Genomic DNA, 22,160 nt, shown 5'->3' with positions numbered 1-22,160 from the left:
TCCATCAGGGGTGGATTTTGAACCTCTATAATAGAGCAGAAGGGGATGTATTAGCTAATTGCTTGTGCTATACTGGTTCCTACATTGGTGCAATCAGTCCTGAGGGAGTTATGCCAGGTGGGGAGAAAAGGAGACAGATTTTACTAGACGGGGCTGCAAAAGCTTCTAAGCAGGGCAGAAACTCATACAAAACCATTTTCTTGCCAGCTTCCGCCCTTTCCACTCCCCAGCAGGCATTCAGTGGCTCTTAATCTGTTTTCCTCCACTCATTAAGACCTGTGTCCAAAACACAGAGGGAGAAGGACTCGGATGGCACGTTGCTGTTTCCCGCGGGGAGAAGTTTTGCCATGAGCCGGGAGCAGGATGGATCCGTGCCCCTCCATGGCCTTTCCACCCGGAGGTGGCCCTGGAGGGGGCAGCTGCTCCTGTCCCGGGGGACACAGGCCCTGCAGAGGATGGCAGCTCCCTGGGCTCCTCCTCAGCAAGGCATGAGCCCCCATCCTTGTCGGCTCGGGGAGGCAAATGCAGGGTGAGCTGCTTTTGGAAGAGCCGTGCTGTGTCGGCACATTCCCGGTGCAGGCACTGCTTTGCTATGAGCATGGAGTGGGAAGGCGCCCAACACTGCAGACACCTGCCCACCATCATGCCAAAACCTGCTCTGCACCAAGCAACACACCAAGGCAGCTACCCACCTCCAAAGTCCCTGTTTAAAAAGCATTAACGAGTGCTCATGAGCCTCATTTCAATTTCCAAAGCAGGCTCTAACTAGAGAGGTAATGCTCTGACCAGATGGCTCTTTTTAAGCCTTACTGAGGGAATTCAGAAGCCTGTACGGCCAAAATATTGTTTCAGTTAATTTAAGTAGCAGCAGTCTTGCTGTCTTTTCACTCCTCTCTGTGCTAGCCAGCTTTTCCAGGGACCTGGAGTGGCTGTCTGCAGAAGCTCTGTTGGTTGAAATAGAGAATCACAGTAAAAAATGGCTGTTCAATCCTATTCAGAAAATGAATCTGAAATTAGAAAAAACACAGAATACAAAAATATGGGCAATTCCATGCTTGTTGGCAGAACAAGCCTCACTATTATTATTTTCCTCAACTCCATTGTATTTTACAGCTACCTTTCCCTTCAGTATCAAATGCTGTCTCTGTGCCCTGTAGTCATTTACTTTCAGATTGCATTTTCTAGTTTATATTTAACAAATTGCTTCCATGACTATAAACCTCAGGTTAATTTGAAATTACTAAATGAAGGTCATCTAAGGATGCTTAAGTCTTAATATCTGTTCCTTTTTACTTTTCCATATAATAACCATGATGCTCACTAGGGAGAAAAAATGCATGGTTGGATAGGCTGTTTGTCCAGGAAGCTGCTTTTGTGCTATAAAATAAAGATTTGCTTGGCAGCAGCAAGTGTGCTCTCTAGGATTCTTCCGTTCCCAATACAGTATGAGACAGAGAATGAAACCCAGTGGAGGGTATTCCTGATTTCTAGAACTTTCCTCCGCTTCTTTAGTTTTTTTCCTTCCTCCTCTAGAGAAGCACACAGGAAGGCAGCAACCACAATAAGAAGGTAACTAAAGAAAATGCAAAGACAGCAATAAAAAACCCTCCTATCTGCCTTTCATTCAGGGATGTTAAATAGATTTTTTGCTCAGGCAGAGGGAGAGACTTTGGTGGCCTGAGGAGTTTCTGGCGCTGGACCAAGCAGCATCCCCAGGCCCACCCCAGCTGAAAGGGCTGTCCCTGGTGGTTCAGGGAGCTTGGGGGACTGTAAGATGGAAAAACAGCTTGTCTGGCTCACCCAGCAGGGCAAAACCCTTATATATGGGCTGGAAGCAGTACTGCCAGGTGGAGAAGAAATGAAGGACCTTGTAGGTCCTTGTTCTTCATCTTTCCTGCCCCACTGTGGACTTGAAGGATCACAAAGTCCTTTCTACCTGTTGAGCTTTAGAAAGGGTTTCTTCTGTCAGAGTTCTTGCACTGCTGCTCAGGAGTTATTTGAGGCAAAAATCAATCTCTATTTCATGTGGTTGTTGCTCTTTCTTTCTTGACCTTTTGTGTCCTTCCATCTGCTCCTAGAGGCAGAAGCCTATCTCAAACAAACAGGCCTGCTTCTGGCTTTACAAACTGATTTATCCTCTGAACTCACTGACTACTTCTACTCCTGTGGAAGATTACACTGGCAAAAAGAAACAAAAGGTAGTGATTTCTAATGTTTTCTACATATCAGCAAAAAGGTTACAGAAACTTAATGGTGATGATACTTTGCAGAATTCCCTCTCTATGCACGCTTCAACAGATCAGAGACCCACTGAGCATCTCCTCTTGCCAAGAAGATATCTTTGACAAACCTTTTCAAGGATCACTTTTTTCCCCAGAGATTTTGTGTACAAGTGTTTTTCCACCCATAATGTTTTTACAGAAAAGGGGTGAATGTGAAAAGGTCCATGGGAAGAAGCTACGGAAATATGTGGCCCAAAAAGCTTTGTCCATACAGCTCACTGCCTGTGAAGTCTGCAGTTTGTCATATGTGACTGCCCTGGTTACTTGGGCATTCCTACCTACTGCAAAGACCCTTCAAGACAGCCAGAGTTGTGTGTGAGCCTGCTCTGAAGGCAGGACAGGCCTGAGCAGAGAAGAGAGAGAGGCATTATCTTGTCACAGCCTGGAACATACTCTCAGTTGACCCAGATTTCACTGAACACCTCCTAGCAGCTCACTAACCTTTGGAAGTTCATTATGAGAAGGTAGAATCATGACCCAGCTCTTTATGACAGCTCTTTGGCTACAACTTGCAGAAGAAAAAAAAAATTAATTAAACCTGCATTCAGCACCATCACAGCTGTTAGCTCTTGACTTCCCCAAAAATATGGTCTCAACCTTCTGTTTCAAGAGAAATCATTCCTTTGTACTGAGGATAATCACTCCTCCCCCAGGCACAGACCCAATGCCATTTGCTGTGACCAGGCTCCTCTTCTCCTTTGTTCATTACCTGTAAGCAAATCCAAGCGTTCTTTTTAAGCCCCAAAGCAAAGACTTCCAAATTTCCTCTGCAGGGAGTCACTCAAACAACGTGTGTTTTCATTAATCCCAGGGGAATTATCTTCATGAATGCCATGCTTTTTAGGGGGAGCCTTTGCCATCCACCTGCTCCCTTCCCTCCTCGGAAGACCAAATCTGCCCTGCTTGCAGAACACAAAACTCTTATTGCCTTATAACAGCTAATATTTTACAGGATTAGAGGCAATGTTCTCAGACTCAAGCAGATTTTAGTGCATTTATTCCTTTGGTGTCTCCAAAAAGTCATAGCTAGACCTTTGTGTTTCAGAAGTGGGTGAGACACTGAACTACCATGGGAAGAATTAGTGTCTCAGATAACTGTGGATCAAAGATTTCCTGTGTCTGTGGACTTGAAGCCATTTGTCTGTATGGGTTAGGGGGTACACAAGGTTTGCCCTGGCCAGCTGGCATCAGCCCTTCTGCCCATTTCCATTTAGCCTGGCGCTGCCCGCGAGTGCCGACACAGGTCACCGGGGCTGGAAGGGCACTTACATAATTACTGATTTACACAAAGGCTGTATTCACACCAGCCTCTGGCCCGTGCTGCCAGAGCAGTGAGGGAGCTCTCTCTGACTCACGACATCTCCTAATGATCAAGGGGCTGGAGGAGAGAAGGGTGGCTGGTTTGTTGGTTCCTTTACACCCATTTCCCCCGTGTCCTAGGTGCACATCCCCTCCAAAAACAGCCCAGTAGGACAAGGGGATAACCAGACTGCCACACACTCTGCAGGGATGTGGTCTGCAAAGGGAAGTATTGTAAAAGTGTTGAGAAAAGTAGTTGGAAAAAACCCAATGCCCCAGCCCCCAGTGGGGCACTGTTTCTAGCTGTGCAACAGCAGAGTTCTGTCCAAGGACCTCCCCTCACTTGTGAGATGTCATACAGTCAGTAGTCCCCTGAGTAGTGGAAGAGGGGTTTTGGGCAATTTCATAACCATCGCATAATCCCTATTTTAGACCCATACTTAATTCAAAGTTCAGCAGCAGGTGATTTCTTGTCCATATTGCTGTTTCCTGGGACATTATCTTGTCTTGCTTTTCCTTTTTTTCACTGGCCTAACTACCCAGAGTGTCCCCCATGCCAAAGCCTTGCCTACTCCCAGAACTCCCTAGCCCCTTCAAGCCTGCCATCTGAGTACCCTGACTAGATTCCCAGAGTAAGCTGCTTTGGAAGAGTTAGCTGTCTCTACACAGTGACCTAGGACAGCCCGTCTATGGACACACACAACAAATTAACCAAGTACTATTAGTTAAATTCCAAATTAACTTAGCACAATTAGTTGTGTTCTTTCATCTCATGCAGGACAATTAGGGGTTTTTCTGCTGTGGACAAGCCACGATATTAATGTAACCTATATAAATATATTTGAGAAAATCTTGGCAACTGTCACATGGGAGTTAAAGTTGTTGGCTACATGTATGATGCGATCAAGGCATCAAATCACAGGTTTATCAGCAAAGGCTGGACAATGATTGAGTGGAACCACAGCAGTGTTCCAAAAAGAGAGCACAGAGATGTCAAAACCAATGCTTGTGCTTGGAGTCCCATCTGCCAACAGACAGGGAGCCAGCTGACTTTTTGGAATTTACAGGAGTTATTTGGTACTTCAGAATTTACATACTTTCTTATTTTTGTACATACTTTAGCATACAATCTTCATATTCAGTACCAATGCGGGTGATTAATAGATTACAGTGGTCTAAGAACTGAGAGCCTGCAGTAACCCCCTTAGTGAGCTCATTGCAGTCATTGGGATGGATGTGGTTAGAGGCACAGGTAACCACAGATAGAGCAAATGCTGAGGAAAAGGCTGCAAGCATTGGCAGGTGCAGGAGTACATCTAATTCTTCTGTATTGCCAGCCAAAGGGGACTAGCTCGTCTCATCACTGTCCCACATGTCCCAGAACAATTATTGTTTGACTTTAATTAACTCAAGTACTTCCATACGCAACTCAGAGATAATTGTGTCACATTACTAAGAGGTGCCTTGAATGTTCTGTATCATGATAGTTTTACTCTGCTTATTTCTCTCCTTAATCCAACAGTACATAAAGTAATACAGTATGGTGAGAGTAAAACCTCGTGTAACATTGTGTATCATAAAAAAGGTTTCAGTACAGATGAAGAAGTATAAAACTTTACATTCCCTGATCTTATGGAAAAACACAAGGGTACCTCACTTGCCCTTCTGTCCATCCCCTGTGCAAAGTCAACACATTTCCATATTTAACACCATTCCATTACACCCATGGTAAACACTAGCACCTGTATCATTTCTTCCCCTCTCCTGGTTCCACCAGAGAATACTGATCCCTAGACAACACTGAAATAATGGACCCTGAATCCTGTCCATTTAACTTCTAGAAAGGTAAAAACCTTCTTGCCACTAGAAACCACTATTACTCTGGTTATGAAGTGGTTTTACAGATTTCCCAAGCTCTTAACCACTCCCAAAAGTTCCACAAAGTAAATGTTCCCGAATACAGGAAGGACACACACAAAAAGAGGAGGTCTTCATGTTCTAGGAAACATTGCAATAATGTGCTCATCTTTTGCCATGGCAAATGACAGACCAAGAGAGACTCTTTCTGTGACTTGATACATGTCATTTCTTATAAATAAAGGAAATCTTTAAAGATGACATATAGATAACAAGATGACATACAGGTAACAAGAGCCATCTTCAAGATTCATGGCAGCATGCGACCAGGCTTGCATTCTAAGTTGTCAAAGAAGAGCCCTAGCCCTCAATTACATGTTGAGCTTTGCCAGATCTGAGCTGTGCTGGAGTGGCTGCATTTATCTAAGAGGAGGTTCGTATGTTACAAGCATAAAATCTGACAGGCTTGTGTGCTGCAAAGTTAGGTTCTGCATCTCTTCAGTGTCTCCACAACCACCTGGAAATTTGTTGCGTTTGGTATTTTTATTGCACAACTGATTTACCCTCCTATATCACAAACCTGTATCTTCATGCCCTGACCTGTGAAAATGACTGTTCTCTGTCAGCTATGCCTTATGTGCCTTATGGCTTCTCTTGCCTGCAGGCTGGATCCTTGCATCACTTGGAGCTGACCATTGTCAATTTCCATTTTTCCAAGATTATAATTTGCCATTACCTCTGAGGGGGAAAAAAAAACAAAAACAAAAAAAAACACTAACTGCTGTCTATAATTTTAATTCACTTGCAATTGTTTTCTGTATTTGCTAAATCTTCTTTTTCCCATCCTCACAGCTCTTCAGGTTATACTGACATTTGAAGTAGAGCTATTAAGGCCTTTGTCAGCCTGGCCTGTATCTTGCATAAATTGCTGTTATTTTTCAAAAATGTTACGACTGTCCCCATAGAGCATTAAATGTCACTGTGAATAATACTTCATGCCAGAAGGAAAAACCTTGAGTCTTTCCTTGCTTGTCAATCAGTTGGGAAGGACTTTTAGATAGTCTGAATGATGACCCAAACAGGGCACACTGTCCATTCACTTTCTGCCTTGATTCCTCCTTGGTAGTCTGCCCTGCCAGAGCTGTAGAGCCATCAGGCTGAGGGAGCACAGACATTTTGTATTTACAAACCCTTCTGCTGTGTTGTGCTGCCTTCACAGCCGTGCAGTTGAACCAGCCAAAGTGCCCTTACAGCTCCCAAACACTGCAGACCAAAGTCACCCTATTTCTCACAGGGCTTTGCCTTCTGCACATTCTCTGTGTGGCTGCATGGAGGATGGCACTCAATAGGCACAGCAGAATCTGTGCTGTGCCACTTTAAACAGGGGCACACCAATCTGTCTTTGGCCCGTGGATCTGCCCATTCCTCAGTAGGGCTACACTTCCAGACTGCTGTCTGGTGAGTGCCACAGTTGTCCTCCATTCCCCCACCTCTCATCCCAGCTGAGGCATTTGCATCCAGATATTGCCACCCAGAAGCTGTGCCCATCATCTGCAGCTCTGCCGCCTGCATGCTCCTCCTCCCCACTTCTCCATCAGCCTCTACCTGGAAGGCCTCTCTCTTCCCAAGGCAGGTATGACACATTTGATTAGTCTGATGGCACGGTCACTTTACATGTTTCTGAAAAGGCTCCCTCTGAATGATTTATATGATTGCATGGTGAGTAAGAACCACAGCCACCAAATATGATGGAAGCAAATCCCAGCCCTGCTTTACCCACCTGCCATTGCTCCTGTTCATGCTGCAAGCTTCCTTAGAAGCAGGCCCTTAGTCCCATAGCAGAACTATTGGAAATCTAGGTACAGACTGGAAGTGTGAGATTGTTGAGAAAATTAGCCAAAAACAAAATTTAGATCTATGGCTAAATTAATCCCCAGATTAATGCTATCAAAGCAAACGGTGTTTATAGAAAGTCTTGTTTTCTTTATATTCATGTGAGAGAAAATCAAAAGAATGCTAGAGGCAAATTTCGTCTAGCAGAATTGGAAAAGAGAGCATGGGGACAAAGCTGTAATTACTGGTATTTCCTATCTGTTGAAACCTGTGGGTGCAAAGAGAGTCAGTGAATAGGGTATATTCAATGGCATTAAAATTAGTTTCTTTTTCTGGACTTTAGCTCAACACTGCAAATTAGCAGGGGGAAAATAAGCCTCAGAGTGAGCAGGCAGAGAAGCCAAATTCATGTTACCCTTTGCTGTTAGGGGAAAAAAAAAAAGGCATTTTTTCCTTCAAGAATTCAAATTCCTAGCAACCCGCAGTACAGCTGCACACTGACAAGCAGGAAATGTGCTGTGTTTCTCACGTGGTTCAGTGTTTGTGTGTCCATGTACACACCATTAGCCTGTTTTCCTTTTAAACATACTACTTTAATGAAGAGAGGACAAGCTTGCTGTTCAATTAACTCTTGCTGTATAAAGACATTCTGCCAAGATTCATCATGGTACAGCTTAGGTACCTGCAGGGGTATCTGACTTTAGATCATTCTGTATCCAGTCAGTGGCAGGGTTGAGACCCTCCCAGCCATGGTTTGGACCACCAGAGATCAGAACTGACAATGCTAGGCACCCATCTCTTTCTGCAAACCATTGCAGGTACTTAGGATAGCTGTACTCCTAAATCAGCCTTTTACAGAACTAGGAAAGATGATTTTGTTGAAAGATGATTCAACATGTTTCTACATATGACTGTCATCCCACATGCAAATTTCTTCTCTAAGCAATAGCTGTTACTGAATTAGCTCTACTCTTATTTTGTCACTGAATTAGCTGTTACTGAATAGGCATTACTGATGCCTACAGAAAAAAAAAAAGGACAGGTAAAGGATACTTTTTTTACAGTTAAAAAATCTACCTTGCAGTTTGTGATCGCTGCATAGACCTGAATTATTTCAAATAAGTTCTATGTCATAAAGTGTTTACTTAGTTCCTATTTTTTTCACAACCATTAATAAATTTAATCATTTGAGACTGCATTTTCTTTAAAGTTTTAAAAGTATAACTGGAAACTACAGAGATGTAACTATAATTAGAAGTGATATATTATTAATAGTAGAAATACAATAATATTGATGTTGGTGTTGGGGTACAGTAGGATTGCTTGTTTGCTCAGTACACAAAAAAAATGATGGTTGAAGCACCAACCCTTGAGTATCTGTCACTACCATTCTCCAAACCTACATTAAATATTGCAAATTATAGTAGGAAAATCTACTTTGAATAAAATAATTGGTTTTACTATTATGTTTTCAATGGCTTTAATGCAGCCTGCTCTTATACGCAAGAATATTGATTTGTGTTAGATTACTGTTTAAGGTGGATTTTTATCTTAATTATTCCAGAACATGATTTAGTATTGAATTAATGCTGCTTCAGTTTAGCTAGATATGCCACTGGAGCAACACATTTCCTAAATATTTTTGTAAATGGGTTTTGTTTTCACTTTACTTGCTGGAGTCCTCTATTTAATAATTATCAAGCCTCAAATGAAAACTAGAAAAAGGTTTGTTCTGTGCATTTCTCTCATGCACTGCTCATGCACAGACACATGTGCTGCTCCTGGTTAGCCTGGCTCACTGTCAAACCCAAGGCCAGCCTGTGATCCCGTACGGATTGCAGCAGGACATTCAAAGGGTGTGCAGTGCTTCTCAGAGCCACCCCATGCACTGCTGGGGCTCAGCTCTGAGTTCTTCAGGGAAGGGATTGCACCTTTGCACTTGGATTTTTGGGTTTGGTTTTTAGGGGTTTTTTAATGTGCCAAAATACTGTTAGAATTGCAAATAAGATTTTTTTTTTTTTTGTCTGTTGAACTTCAGCATGTCTTAATGCAGTGTTTTATCTTCCAAATCCTACCTCAGTGGGGATTAAAGCATCTAAGGGAACAAGTCTGGTTTGGCACTATTTAAAGTATATGTCTTCTGTTTAAGATTTAACTATGATTCGTAGTTAATTGTTTTAAACTTGTCACCATGGTACCAACAAAAAATCCTTAGGAATACAAAGTGACTTTTGAAACCTGTCCTGACTCTCAGATCGCCACCGCTGAGGCACACAGAGTAGCTCTGCATCCATTTGGGGAAATTCCCTGTGTGTGGTGCTCAGGTGGGCTTTACCTTGGCTCCAGAGGAGATTTGGGCAATATTACTGTGCCACCCATTTAGTTATTTCAGCTTTCATCCCAGTCCCTGGCTCTCAGCACAGGCCCAGCCTGTCTTTAGCACTGATGGAGAGGTGCAGCAGCAGCAGCAGCACAACCTCAGCAAACCCCCGAGTCCAGAAAACTTCCCTCCATCCCCACAAACACCCACTGCTGGTTGCTGACAAAGGAAACTTCTGGCTTTTCCTCTCTCTGCAGGCAGCTTCCCACTGGCCCTGTGGCACAGCCCTGCTGGATGCTGGATGGTGATGCCAGAGGTGGGGAACAGAGCTGCCGCCAGTGTGGGGTCTGCCAGCCCCTCTCCCCAGCTGGCACACACGGCCTCACTGCTCTTGGCCCTCGGTGTTTGCCAGCTAGGGAGGCTGAAACAGGCCAGCTGCACCCTGGGCTTCTTTTTCTCTCTCTTTTTGCCTCCCCTTTGGAGAGCTTGCTGCCCTTCACATTTCTTTAAATGCACTTGCCCTGTCTCGGTGAGCTTGTCTCCTAAAACTTCTTCAGGATTTCTGAGGGAGATGATGTTTCTTGGCAAACAGATGTGTTTGTAAAGAGCAAGACAGGGCAACTACAATTTCCTAAGGTGTCTCAGGAAGTTCATATTCTCTCTTTTCCAGGGAGCGTTTACTTTCCGCGGGAGCATGATCGACATGCCATTACTGAAGCAGGCACAGAACATTGTTACACTTGCCACAGCCATCAAGAAAAAATGAGCTGGTAAATGAAACTCTCGCCATGGGGCCCCAGGAGCTGTTTTAAAAGATGACTGTAATACTTTGGGGAGGGGGAAGGGGGGTGTAAAATTAAAGACGTCAGGCTTAAACAGAAATTCATTTCCATTTTGCAGATCTGTCATAGTTTGCTTGCTGGAATTGCTAATTGCTAAAACTATTCCCAACTCAAACCACTGCTCACTGCTGCATGGCCCGTGTTCTACTCATAGCCTGCAATGAAGTTACATCATCAAATCTGTGACATCACAGTAATTACTGCAAATGTGGGAGTATTACTTCAGAGAAAGAGAAAGGCAAAACGTGAGCCCTGAGCTCTGTTAAAGAGCAGATGGAAACTAATTCAATTTTTTCTATTTCTTTCTGTGCTTCTTCCTGCTCTGATGCAGAACTCCTGGCAGAAAGGAGAAAGCCTCAAATAATTACGCACCAGTTGAAATAACTGCGATGAAATTCTTTACCCTTTGTGAGCTTTGCTTTCCCTCCACACTGCCCTTCTGTAAGTGTGCAACAGCCATTAAAAATAATGCTCCAACAATGCAGGACTCTTGACTTTCTTCTCCCTTTTTTTAAGCAGTCTCTATTCAGAGAGTTTCCTCCTGGAAGCGTCCAGCCCGGGAAGGGTTGGACGGCAATAAACTTGTAGTTTTTGGAGACACAATGCAGCAGAACTTGTGCATATGGTCTCGAGTCAGATTTACATCACATTAGGGATACGGCTACAGATCATGTGGGCTGTGTGGTTAACGGGCTTAGTAAAGCTGTTTTGAAGAGGTTAACCCAGCTTGTAGTAAGGGTAAATAAACATAACAACCAGGCATTGTCCTCTATTCAGCATGTACTCTTATATGGAGGGCTAAAGGGTATTGAAGCTGCAGAGGATCAACTTGTGGTTGCCAGAGGACTCCAATGAAGTTTGAAACACCAACAATCAGAGATTTTGTTTCTGTTCCTCATTAAATCATGAGCTTTTGTGCTCAGACTATGAACGACTGTTCTTTAAGAAATTAACAGAATGGGAAGTTTTAAACTATGCACCAACCTTTTCATGACCTACACAGCAGCAATGCTGCTGCACTTAGACAAACACCGCGGGGAAGGCTGTTCTGTTTATTTAAAATTGTAAATAGAAAACAGTTGTTTTTTAGTTTCATTTCTCACCGCCTCCATGGCCATTTCACATATGGAGCCACAGTGCCTTATTCCTCCCGTTTCCCCGCTTAGTGTGTTTCCCCTCCGTCTCCGAGCAGCGCTTTCAACTTATTTTGGGTTATTTTCAGTTTAATTAAGGGGAGAGGAAAAGGGGGGAGGGAGAACCCCACCATCCGGCCCGTGGAAGCAGCGAGGGAAGGGAAGCGCGGGGGCGGCGGGAGCGCCTCTCGGCGGCTCCCCCGGGAACGGCGGGGCCGGGCCGGGAGCGGGAACGGGAACGGGAGCGGCAGCGGGACCGGGAGCGCAGCTCAGCCCCGTCCTGCCCGCCGGGAGGCCCCGGGAGAGCCCCGCAGCCCCTGGCGGAGTTGGGGACGAGCAGCCAGGGCCGATCCCCCTCTCCCCCTCCGCCCCCCGGGTCCCGTCCCAGGCGCTGCCGGGGCATCCCTTACAGCGCGGGGACCTCCGGGCTAATCTGATTAATTAAAGACTACCTGCTTATAGAGCAGCTCCCCCCCATCCCCGCGCGTTTCAGGACACTCTCCGTTATTAATTCTAGGCTGGCTAAATTACGGGCAGCGCTATTAAAACATTATCAGAACTAATGAGAAACAATTACTTAGGAGATGAGCTGGGACGAGCCGCGGCCGGGCACGCGTGTCGCTCTCCCCGCAGATTGCGTTAATAAATCATCAGGTGCACGGCAAGGCGGCGGCGGGGCCTGGCGCGGGGCACGGAGAATAAGATATATGAGATAAGGGTTGTTTGGGGCTGGTTTTTTCTTTGGTGTGAGTTGGGTTTTTTTCCTTTTTTTTTTTTTTTGGGGGGGGGGGAGGATGGGGATAGTATTTACATTAATCTCAATAGGACGCGTGTGGTGTGGATGGTTTTATTCCCTTAATACCGCGCAGGAAGAGGGAGCGGTGGGGGGAGGAGTAGGATGAGGACCATTTCAGAAGCGAACGTCTTGATTGTTTTAGCGGAGTCTGAGCCCCCGGCTGAGCAGGGCGCGGTGGGGGCGCCCCGGACCCGCACCCGCGGCTCGGCCGCGCCCGGCGCATCCTCCCCCCGCAAACAGAAGGGATGGGAATACACTCTGGGAATGCACTCGGGGAATACACTCTGCCGAGGTGTTTACGCGCCCCCTCCCTCCTCCGCAGCTCACTGCTGAAGGAACTTCGTGACCCGCACTCGGAGAAATCTAATATGCAAATAAAATGCTGGATATATTCCGATTTTTCCTTAAATTTCCCGGACACCCACCCCTCCAGCGGAAAAACCCGCTTCCTTTTAACAGCCTTAACGATTTTTGCTTTATCAAAAATAAAATCCAATTTATTTGGCTTTTCCGTTTACTTTCTGAAGCTTTCCGTGATTTTCCGGCTTTATTCTTCTCCTCTTTCTTTCTTTTTCTTTCTCTCTTTTTCTTTCCCGCCTGGTGCTAGGCAAGCAATTGATGAAACAAAACAGATTATAAGATTAGCAGCAGGATTTTGTGCATATTAATGATAGGGAAGGGCACCGAATGGGTTTGTAATTGCAGATCTTGCGCTTGGGATTGGGAACTGTAGCCCTGCTACAGCAAAGACCCCCCTGTGAGGTTTTCACATTGGAACTTAGGGGAAAAGTGAAAAAGTAATTACCAGAGCACAACACTGAAATGTTAAAGCACTTATTCTTTCTTTCAGCGTTCTGTTTTAAAGGGGGAAAACGGGCAAAATGGAAAATAAATTGCTTTCAAATAAGTAGGTTAGCACCTGAATGCTGGTGCGCATTTTCCCGGCTTTTTTTTTTTTTTCCTTCTTCTTCTTTTTTTTTTTTTTTTTTTTTTTTTTTCGAATTCTAGCAATTATTTAGCCGGGCATTGCCGTCCATCCAAGCAGCAGAAAAGGGGGAAGGGAGGGCAGGGAGACCTCGGGAACACAGGGGTACTGCGCCTGTGAGGTTTGAAGCAAATATCTCCAGGAAAACTCTTCAAAGATCACATTGGAAATTTAGTGGGATTTTTTTTTTTTTTTGCTTGGTTTTAGTTTGGCGGGAGTTTTTTTGTTTTGAAATCGGGACTTAAAAGGAAAAAAAGATTGGTTTGGTTTTCTCTTCGACACGAACATCAAACGGTATTTTAGCAGGGGATGCGTTTCACAACCACAAATCCCTTGCAGGAACGGCGTATTCCTCGCAATATCGACAAGTAACCTGACATTGAATTTTAACTCTTATTAAGGGTTTCCCCTTGTTTCTTAAGCTGCTTCAGCCGCCTCTAAGCTTACTCTTCCTAAACTCCGGATTTTTGCGTTTCAAACCCAGCGCTCCTTCACTGACTTTTCTAATCCTTGTCTCCCGTGATTAACGGCCAGAAATGGTTTAGCTTTAATGGCACTCACTCGCGCTTATTGTTTTAATTCTGTTTTCAACGGAAAATCAATGTATCTGGTGGAAATTAGGCTTTGAAAACTTTTTTTTTTTTACGAGCCAATAAAACGGAGAATCTGCTCCTCGGGCAGTAATTCCTGATTTTGAATTGGAGGAGAAGGAGGGGGGGGTCTGGAGGGGGGAAACCAACTTTGACTGCATTTCATCCATCCCATCCCTCCAACCCTCTTCTCCCACCTTCACCTCCCTTGGGTTCAGAGCACAGCACAGTCCCGAGGCAGGGCTAGTTTATAACAACTGATATAAAGGTTAAAAAGTGGGAAGAAGGGAATGAAAGCTCGTGCGGGCAAGTCCATGATCCTCTATTTTCTCCATCGCTGCGGCCGGGGAGTGTGCGCTCGGCGGGGGAGCCCCGGGGAGCGGCGCCGGCGGGACAGGGGGAGCATGCGGGAGGCTTTGGGGTGCTCGGGCGGCTTTGGGGTGCTCGGGTGGCCTTGGGGTGCTCGGGTGGCCTTGGGGTGCTGGCACTTGCACCACGAGGTGCCCCGCAGACGGGAGGGGTGTCCTGGCCGCCCGGAGCTGAGAAGCGGCAGCGGGAACTCCCGGAGCGCTCCGCAGCTCCGCGGGACCGCCGGGATGCGGCCCGGGACAGAGCGTGGGACGGACGGACGGATGGATGGACGGACGGATGGATAAATGGATGGTCGGTCCGCAGGGACCAGAACTGTCCCATGACTTCCTGGGCTGCTGCCAGGAGCGCTGGACACAGAGGAGGAAGGGAAGGGGAAGGAAGGCAGAAGGAGGAGGAGGTGATTTAATCACACCCATTACTCTGCCACCAAAACGGCTCCTCCAGCCACCCTCAGAGCCACAGCATCCCTTCAGTGGGGACCCGGCTGCCCGTGGAAAGGCCACCCGCAGAGTGGTGCACACACACACACTCACACACACACTCACACTCACACTGTCACACACTCACACTCACTCACACACACTCACACTCTCACACACTCACTCTCACACACTCACTCACACACACTAACTCCAGCGTGACACCAAAGGTGCCTGCAAGGGACAGCACAGAAATTCGTGCTCTCCATTTCCATCACCCCTTCCCTCCTCCTCACCATCCCCACCTGGGTCCCTCATGATGTTCCTCAAAGCTCCCTTTGCCTCCCAGCACTGGGTGTCCCTCAGTGGGAACTGAACGGGGGCTTTCCTGCTCACCCTGGGCTGCAGGGAATGGGATGCACAGTGGAAATGCCCTGATTATGCCCCTACTTCAAGCAGGGGAGAGATCAGACAGCCTCACTGTGTTTAGGGTTATTGCTTCCCCAATTCATTCTGAAGCTCCCAAAATGTGATATCAAGGCTATTACCATAAGGTGATGCTCAGAATGATGCCTTCAGAAGTGCAAGAGGCCCTGTCTCTAAGGCTGCTGTAGGTGCCCACTGCCTGCTGGCAACATTTGAAACTGATCATCCTGATGAGAATGAGGAGTAATAAATGCCTATGCCACCTTCTTGGGCCTCTTTAATTTAAAAAGCGATTCCATGTAGCTTTGGATCTTCTGTTTACAATTTTGTTCCTGCTTCTTCTAGTGCTGCTAATGTTATTAAAGCTGTGCTGTCAAGCACAAATACCTGTTAAGAATTTTCTGAGCTGAAGCTTGCTGAAGGTAAAAGCCTTGTCTCTGTGTGACACATGCCTGCAATAACCTAGAATTTATGGCAGATGTTCATGCTGCTGGGAAGAGCTAGCCTAGGCTTCCAGATACCTGACTTCCTTCCTGGCCTGCTTTTGCAGTAGTCCCTAATACATTAAGTAGTGTTTGTGTTTGTCTGTTGCTCTATGGGATGCCAGTGGAAGTGGTTTATGTTAACTCTCCATGTCCTGCTCTCCCTTAAAATGTAGCTTAGATACAGTCAGTAGTGCATGTATCTCTGCAAATCTGACCATCACTGACAGCCCTGCCTCCAGACTTGTCACCAAGAGGCCTCTGCTTGAGCAACACAGAATTAAATACTTGCAAAATGAGAGGGAAACCAGTGGCAGTGGATGTGAAAATGCTGCCTGGTTATATCACTGTTATTACTGAGTGAGAGCACAGGCCAGGGGGAAAAATCACTTCCACTCTCCTCAATCATCAGCACCTGAGTCACCAGGGAAGGGTTTGTGGTTTACTGTGAGCTACTGGAGGAAGGTTCCTCAGCTCTGTGCTGGGTGGGAGTGTAGGAAGAGCTGTGGTCTCTGCCCATGAGATGCCTCATGAGGAGCTCATCCCTGCCTGCCCTGTGTGACTTCTGGTCACACTGGTGAAAGCTTCCTGCTCATTCGAAAGCATTCAGGCACTTCCAGCTCCACATCATGACTCTGCTCAGAGACCACTTAAAATATGTAGTAGGGAGAGAGATCTGCTGCTTTCTTTTCAATTAGTTCCTCCTGAAAGAAAAGGCCAGTCCTGTACTAATGGCAAACCCTCTATTGGTGCAGTTCTAAGGTTTTGCAAAGAGTTGCAAAATGGAGAGGCAAGCTGTGTTAACTTGCTTCATCATATAGACTAGTTTGTGTCTGACATTTTGTTGAATATTAAGAATATGCCATAATTTACAGAAAAAGGCAGGCAGTAAGTTCAGTAATAAAAGGTAAATATGTCTCTACATTGTGACTATATTAGGAATTCTTTATTTAATGTTTAACAACCATTTTTTAAAGTGGGTATGTTAGGGTGATGTGTACAGAACACATTTACTGACAAAGCCTAAGGAAATAAGTGTATCTTTGTGCCTCGGTTTTCCTAAAGCATGCACGTTCCTGAGTATAGGCAGACAGAGAAAACTGGAAGGCTGTCCCGTTTCATGTGGAAGGAAGATGTAAAGACGTGCTTGGTTCCTGGCCTTGCTCCCCCATCACTGACATCAGTTTGTGTCAAGTTTACCAAAAAACCCTGCTGCTGTAACACTCCATTTGAGAGGCAGGGGGGAAAAGGATAATAAACTTTTTTTTTTTAATTGCTTCCCTGGCTATAAATTAGCATGCATTGGGCTAATTTTTTTCCGTGAACAAAAGCACAATTGACTACAATTGCCTAAGCAAGGCTTGGGCAAAAGTAGGAAGGGAGTTCTGAGCCTCAAGGCTCCCCTGTGTATTGAACCTGAGCAGGGGGAGGTCTTGTCTGTGCCCAGAAGTTGAAGGGCACCGAGAGCTACAACAAAACAATAGGGATTTTTATGTTTCACTGACTGTTTTTGCAGCTGCATCTTCCCCCCTCCTCCTCTCCCCCCATTATTTCATATGAGAACCAAGTATGGAAATCGAAGCCAGGGCTTTCCCTCTGGATACAGTCAATGTGCATAAAACCAGGGCAGACATCAGCAGAGAGCTAAGTTTGGTTATAACTCAGCATTAGGAGCAAAAGCAGAAATTGTTTTTTGCTTCTACAGCATATTTCATGTCTGCCACCACAGAAGTAAACACAGGGCTGAAGCCCAGCTGCAGTGTGAGTTCAGTGTGCTCCTCTTTGCAGCACTGAGGTTCCTGATGGCATTTGAAGAGAGGCTGGCAGAACCCACTGAGTTCTGCCTTTACAGGTCCCCTTCCATGCTTGCCTCCCATTCAGCCCTGGAATACTTGGCAGATCACCTTTTCCCGTGGCCATAGCTCAACTGAGGGGATTTTTGTCCGGAGCTGTCTGTGGAAGCCCTTATGCTGCTTCTCCTCTGGTGCACCCAGTTAGCAGCCTGAACAAAAACCAACTCCAAGCAAAAGTAGATGGGCATGTAAAACAGCTTGCAAAGCAGATGTTAACAGAGATGTGGCCAAAGAGGTGGGGGAATTACTGCTAGAGAGTGGCTGAGGAATGGGGGTGGAGAGGACAGATGCCTGTTCCCTCATGCCCTGCAGTGGAGTCATCCCTGCTTCTCAGCATCCATGAGCATCTTCACTGTTGTAAAACAAGAAGGAATCTAACTGAAGGCCAGTTGCACAATGAGATGAGTTGCTAAAGAAAAGGAATGAAGTTCCTCTAGAAAAGGCAGGAAAGGCAAGCATTTGCCACAGGGCCTTCATGAGGGGGTAGACTAGGTGTCTACCCAAGGTCTTTTCCAGGAATTTTTTATACTGTAGCAAATCTTTGATGCTATAAAATGTACAGGGATTGAACAAAACAAAAGGATAAAGAGGACTCTTAAAAAATGAACAAGGGAGGAATAGGAAATTTACTTTCTTACCCCTCTATTTTTTAAGATGTTCTTGCATCTTAGTTTGATGCCTAGAATGAACAGCTTCTCCCCTTGAAAAATTTTTCTTTCTCTTTCTCTTTCTTTCTTTCTTTCTTTCTTTCTTTCTTTCTTTCTTTCTTTCTTTCTTTCTTTCTTTCTTTCTTTCTTTCTTTCTTTCTTTCTTTCTTTCTTTCTTTCTTTCTTTCTTTCTTTCTTTCTTTCTTTTTCTTTCTTTCTCTCTTTCTTTCTCTCTCTCTCTCTCTCTTTCTCTCTTTCTCTCTCTCTCTTTCTCTCTTTTCCTTCCTTCCTTCTTTGCTTTCTTGTATCTTGACCTACAACACTACTATTTAGAGAGATAAAGAAGTCCCTGTATTATTGCATGGGCCCTCCCTGATTTATTCTCTGTTCTTCCTAACTCAGAGCGCCTTTGTCTCATGGCAAAGTGGTGGTGGGCTGGAAAGCCCAGATTATGGTTTTCTAAAGGGCAGGTACCCTGCCTCATTCTCTACACATTCACTTGCAGAGATATCTGTCTCCTGAGATGCCTTCCCACTTCATTTATAAGGAGCCATGTGTGAAGGCCCCTCTCCCATGAGTGTGTCAAACCTCCCCCCATCCAGAAATCTGAGTAGATGCTGAAGGTGTGACCAGGCAGTTGTGACTTCCAGGGTGGGTTTTCTGTCAGCTACTGACTGCATTTCATGTATCAGTGACACAGCAGTGACTCAAGAACACCAAATCTTTCAAGTTAAAGCACATTGCTACTGCTGGTCAGATTCTGAAGATATCTACATTCTTTAAAATGTGAGGTTTTTTAGTTTGCGTCTTATTTTAAAACAAATTTACCCCAGAGGTAAATAATTCTTTTCTTATTGTGTTTTAGAATGGAACATTTGCAAAAGTCATTACAACCCCCATATTTGAATCAATTTCAGACTAATGTCCTGTTATCCAAAGTTGCCAGGTTTTTTTTTGGCCTTATTTTGGGTGATTTTAAAGTTGATGTGTTCTTCACTGTTGCCATTAGGATTATTTAAAGCATATTGTTTACAGAGCTGTGAAAAAGCTTTAAAAGCAGCAATCATCCAAATTGAAATTTATTTCATCCGAAAAATGTCCTGAACATCTGGGTGGTAATAAACATTTTTCAACTGCACACAAACTGTGAATTGTATTTGAAATTAAATCCCCACATTAAAATCTGCATTGCTGCACCTCCCACTGGCAGCCACTGTTCTTCTGCAAAGTGACATCTTCCCTGGCGCCGGTGGGGCCAGAGCTCTCGCACAGATGTTGCTGAACGGCTGCTTATCACTCTCCCCATACTGGGACTTTACAGCCACACATGCCAAAAAAGTACAAAGGAAGCAAGGTGTGTGAGGAATACAGGGGGGGGCACCTCAGATTTAGGAGCTATAGATGTTTTTGTCCTCACACACAAGGGTGGGAACCGCTTTACAAACCCCCATTGAAGCAGCATATTGCTGATGTCACAAATTATGTCATTTTTCAGCAAGCTGTTAGGCAGCAGCAGGATACTTGGAGGTCCCAATCTGAGTGCACAGCTTGAAGCCTCATCATCCATTGAAGTCAAGGAAATACCCCAGTCCCCTGGCCCTCTGTTTACAAATAATATATCAAGAATCAGGATGCCCACAAATGAACTTTCAGGCACTGAGCTAAAGGAAATATGTTTGTGAATGTGTATCTCTAGACATATATACATCCATACCGTGTATTAGTCTATTTGTGTATGTGCATGTGTGCATTTGTGAGTAATGCAACTGAAGTCTGCAGTCTGACATGAGATTTTCTTTAAACCATCAGTTTTCTTTATTCCTTGATATACAGAGTGGATTCTTCATGACCAATTTTGCACACAAAATCCTCACCAAAGTTAGAGACAATCCACATCAAAAAGGGGTATACCAAGTACTCCCATTTTTTTCTCATCTTTAAAACAGTGAGAGTATAAAAGACCTCTGATTTAACAAAAACTACATAGGAAGAGATTTACATATAATGGAGTTGTGCAAACTAAAATAACAGAAATGTCTATACATTTACTCATCAGTATAGCAGAACAGCTTGTTGGAGGCTCTCCTCATCTCTTGGATAAACCACATTTACTCAAATATATGCTTTTCCCCCCACTAGAGTGGAATACATCATTGTGTTTTTCCAACAATTCACATGCACTTGGGAGAGAGCAGGCTACATTAGAAGACATGAAATACATAGTATGTGGCCTGAGGTTGCAAAACAGATGAGGAGAAGGAATTAAATCCCGAGCTAGCTGTGCCAAACCCATCAGTGGGTGCTTTAACCCCCCTCCCCACGCATTAGTGGGAGCTGAAGATGCAGTGTCAAGGCACAGCTCTGAATTGCCTGGTTTTTGCCAGCGTGCTAACATCCCTCCCCTGGCAGAATGAGGGTCCTGGCAGGGAGATGGATTAGATGGCCAAACATGGCATTTTAATCCCCACACCCTCTCCCTACACCGATTCCAGCATTTTGCTACTTATTTACTGACGTAGTTGGTGGTAACTTCCTCTACTGGAAATATTACAGGGTTGGATTAGCTTTTCCTCTGCAGCTATCCCTGATTTAATTACCACTGCAGCTATCCCCCACTATCTGCACCATAAATACTGTTGCTTACAGAAACATGATTACAGGATTAGGGTTATTGGGCCCCCGCCCAGACGAGTGCAGTGACACAGCATAGCACTGGCACCTCTGAAAGCTGCACTGACCTCAGGCATCTCTACATCAAAGGCCACGGCCACAATCTGAGCTTCATTAGCTTTCAAGGCTGAAGTTACAGGAGCACTACTTCCTCAGCCACTAATGGGAAACATTCTCCTCCATTTGCTGTTGAGGTGTTAAAAGTTTCTCTTAACATCAGTTACTGAGCTACAGCTTCACCGGTATCCCAGTAAAATAAAAATGAGTTGTGGAGTGGGAGCTGAGCTCAAATTGAAAAGCTATGTTGGACATCCCTTGCTCAAGGAAAGGGCAGTCACCAGTGCAGGGATGCTTTGTGAGGGACTACAGGGGGAGGTGCACCCCAAATTGTAGACTGGGAGCCATAGGGAAATTCCCCCAGCTCCTGAAGGGTTTCATGTGGTTGTAACCAACTGTTCAATGATGGAAATATGTGAAGGATGCTCTGGTTTTCATTTGTAGGATGTGATGAGGGTGATAATGCAGCTAGCTGCAGCTCAGAGCATCTTCAGGTCCATATCCACCAGGAGAAATCTGTGATCTGTGGTGATAACTCCTCCAGCCCCCCAGGTGGATCTCAACCTGTGAAGAGCAAACCTGGGAGGTAACATTTAATCCCAGGGAAAAGCTGCTCAGAGAGAGAACCACAAGGTCATAAAGCACTAAGTTGGACCTAACTGAATTTTTCCTTCTAGCATACATTCCCTATGTGGAAATTTCTCTGAAATTTCAGTATACATCAGTTCCTCTTTGCACAGCTGGAACATTTGTGTTTCCTTTGTCTTGTCTATTTAGATGATGCATTCTGGCATACAGGTCACCTCTTACTGTGCTTGCACAGCTCTAGCAAAGCAGTTTGGGGCTTGCAGTCATCTTTGCCATAATTGAAGAAACCAGGTAAGTGTCTGGGTGATGTGAAAGAAACCCCAAGGTTTCATGACTCCATCCAGAAGGGGGATATTTGTTCCATGAAAATATTTGAGAATGGTAGGACACAGTCCACCACAGTGAGCACAGAAAAGCAGGAACTGGCCTTGTACAAGAATTAAGAGGTGAAATACACAATTTGCATTAAAAGACCTCAATAAGAATAATTTTTAAAAATATTTTTTAAAAAATAAAGAGGAGAGTAGTATGGAGCTAGAGGGCTTACACTGAAGGGCCAGCTTTTCTTTTTTCAGTCCAGATAGGCTTCTCTGGAGCTTTGCCTGTGGGATTATAATTTCTGCTTTTTGAGCTGGTGCTGGATAAAGTGGCTTGCCCATGAGCCTCCCAGCTGGGCCAGCTGGATAAGGTGGGCTGGTCAGGTGCTGCC

At 45.0% G+C, this 22,160-nt stretch overlaps 1 protein-coding gene and 1 long non-coding RNA gene across 5 annotated transcripts in view; one reads left to right on the top strand and one right to left on the bottom strand.

The window, feature by feature from the left end:
* Positions 1–11,283, top strand: part of CLYBL (citramalyl-CoA lyase) — a 165,967-nt gene extending 154,684 nt beyond the window's left edge. The window contains exons 8-9 of one of the 3 annotated variants that reach the window (XM_064712245.1): positions 10,262–10,361; positions 10,492–11,283. In XM_064712245.1, coding sequence (XP_064568315.1) covers positions 10,262–10,357 — 96 coding nt within the window. In that variant the 3' untranslated portion in view covers positions 10,358–10,361; positions 10,492–11,283. The remainder of the gene's footprint in view (positions 1–10,261; positions 10,362–10,491) is intronic. The other 2 variants (XM_064712237.1, XM_064712240.1) reach the window with 2 other exon arrangements.
* The window catches only part of LOC135447325 (uncharacterized), a 71,751-nt gene that overhangs the window by 34,109 nt on the left and 15,482 nt on the right, over positions 1–22,160 (bottom strand). The gene's annotated exons all lie outside the window — the stretch shown is intronic.

This window comes from Zonotrichia leucophrys, chromosome 1, assembly GCF_028769735.1.
Source record: "Zonotrichia leucophrys gambelii isolate GWCS_2022_RI chromosome 1, RI_Zleu_2.0, whole genome shotgun sequence".
Lineage (NCBI taxonomy): Eukaryota > Metazoa > Chordata > Aves > Passeriformes > Passerellidae > Zonotrichia > Zonotrichia leucophrys.
Note: the sequence above shows the minus strand (reverse complement) of the source record. Positions and strands in the feature narration are given on the sequence as shown.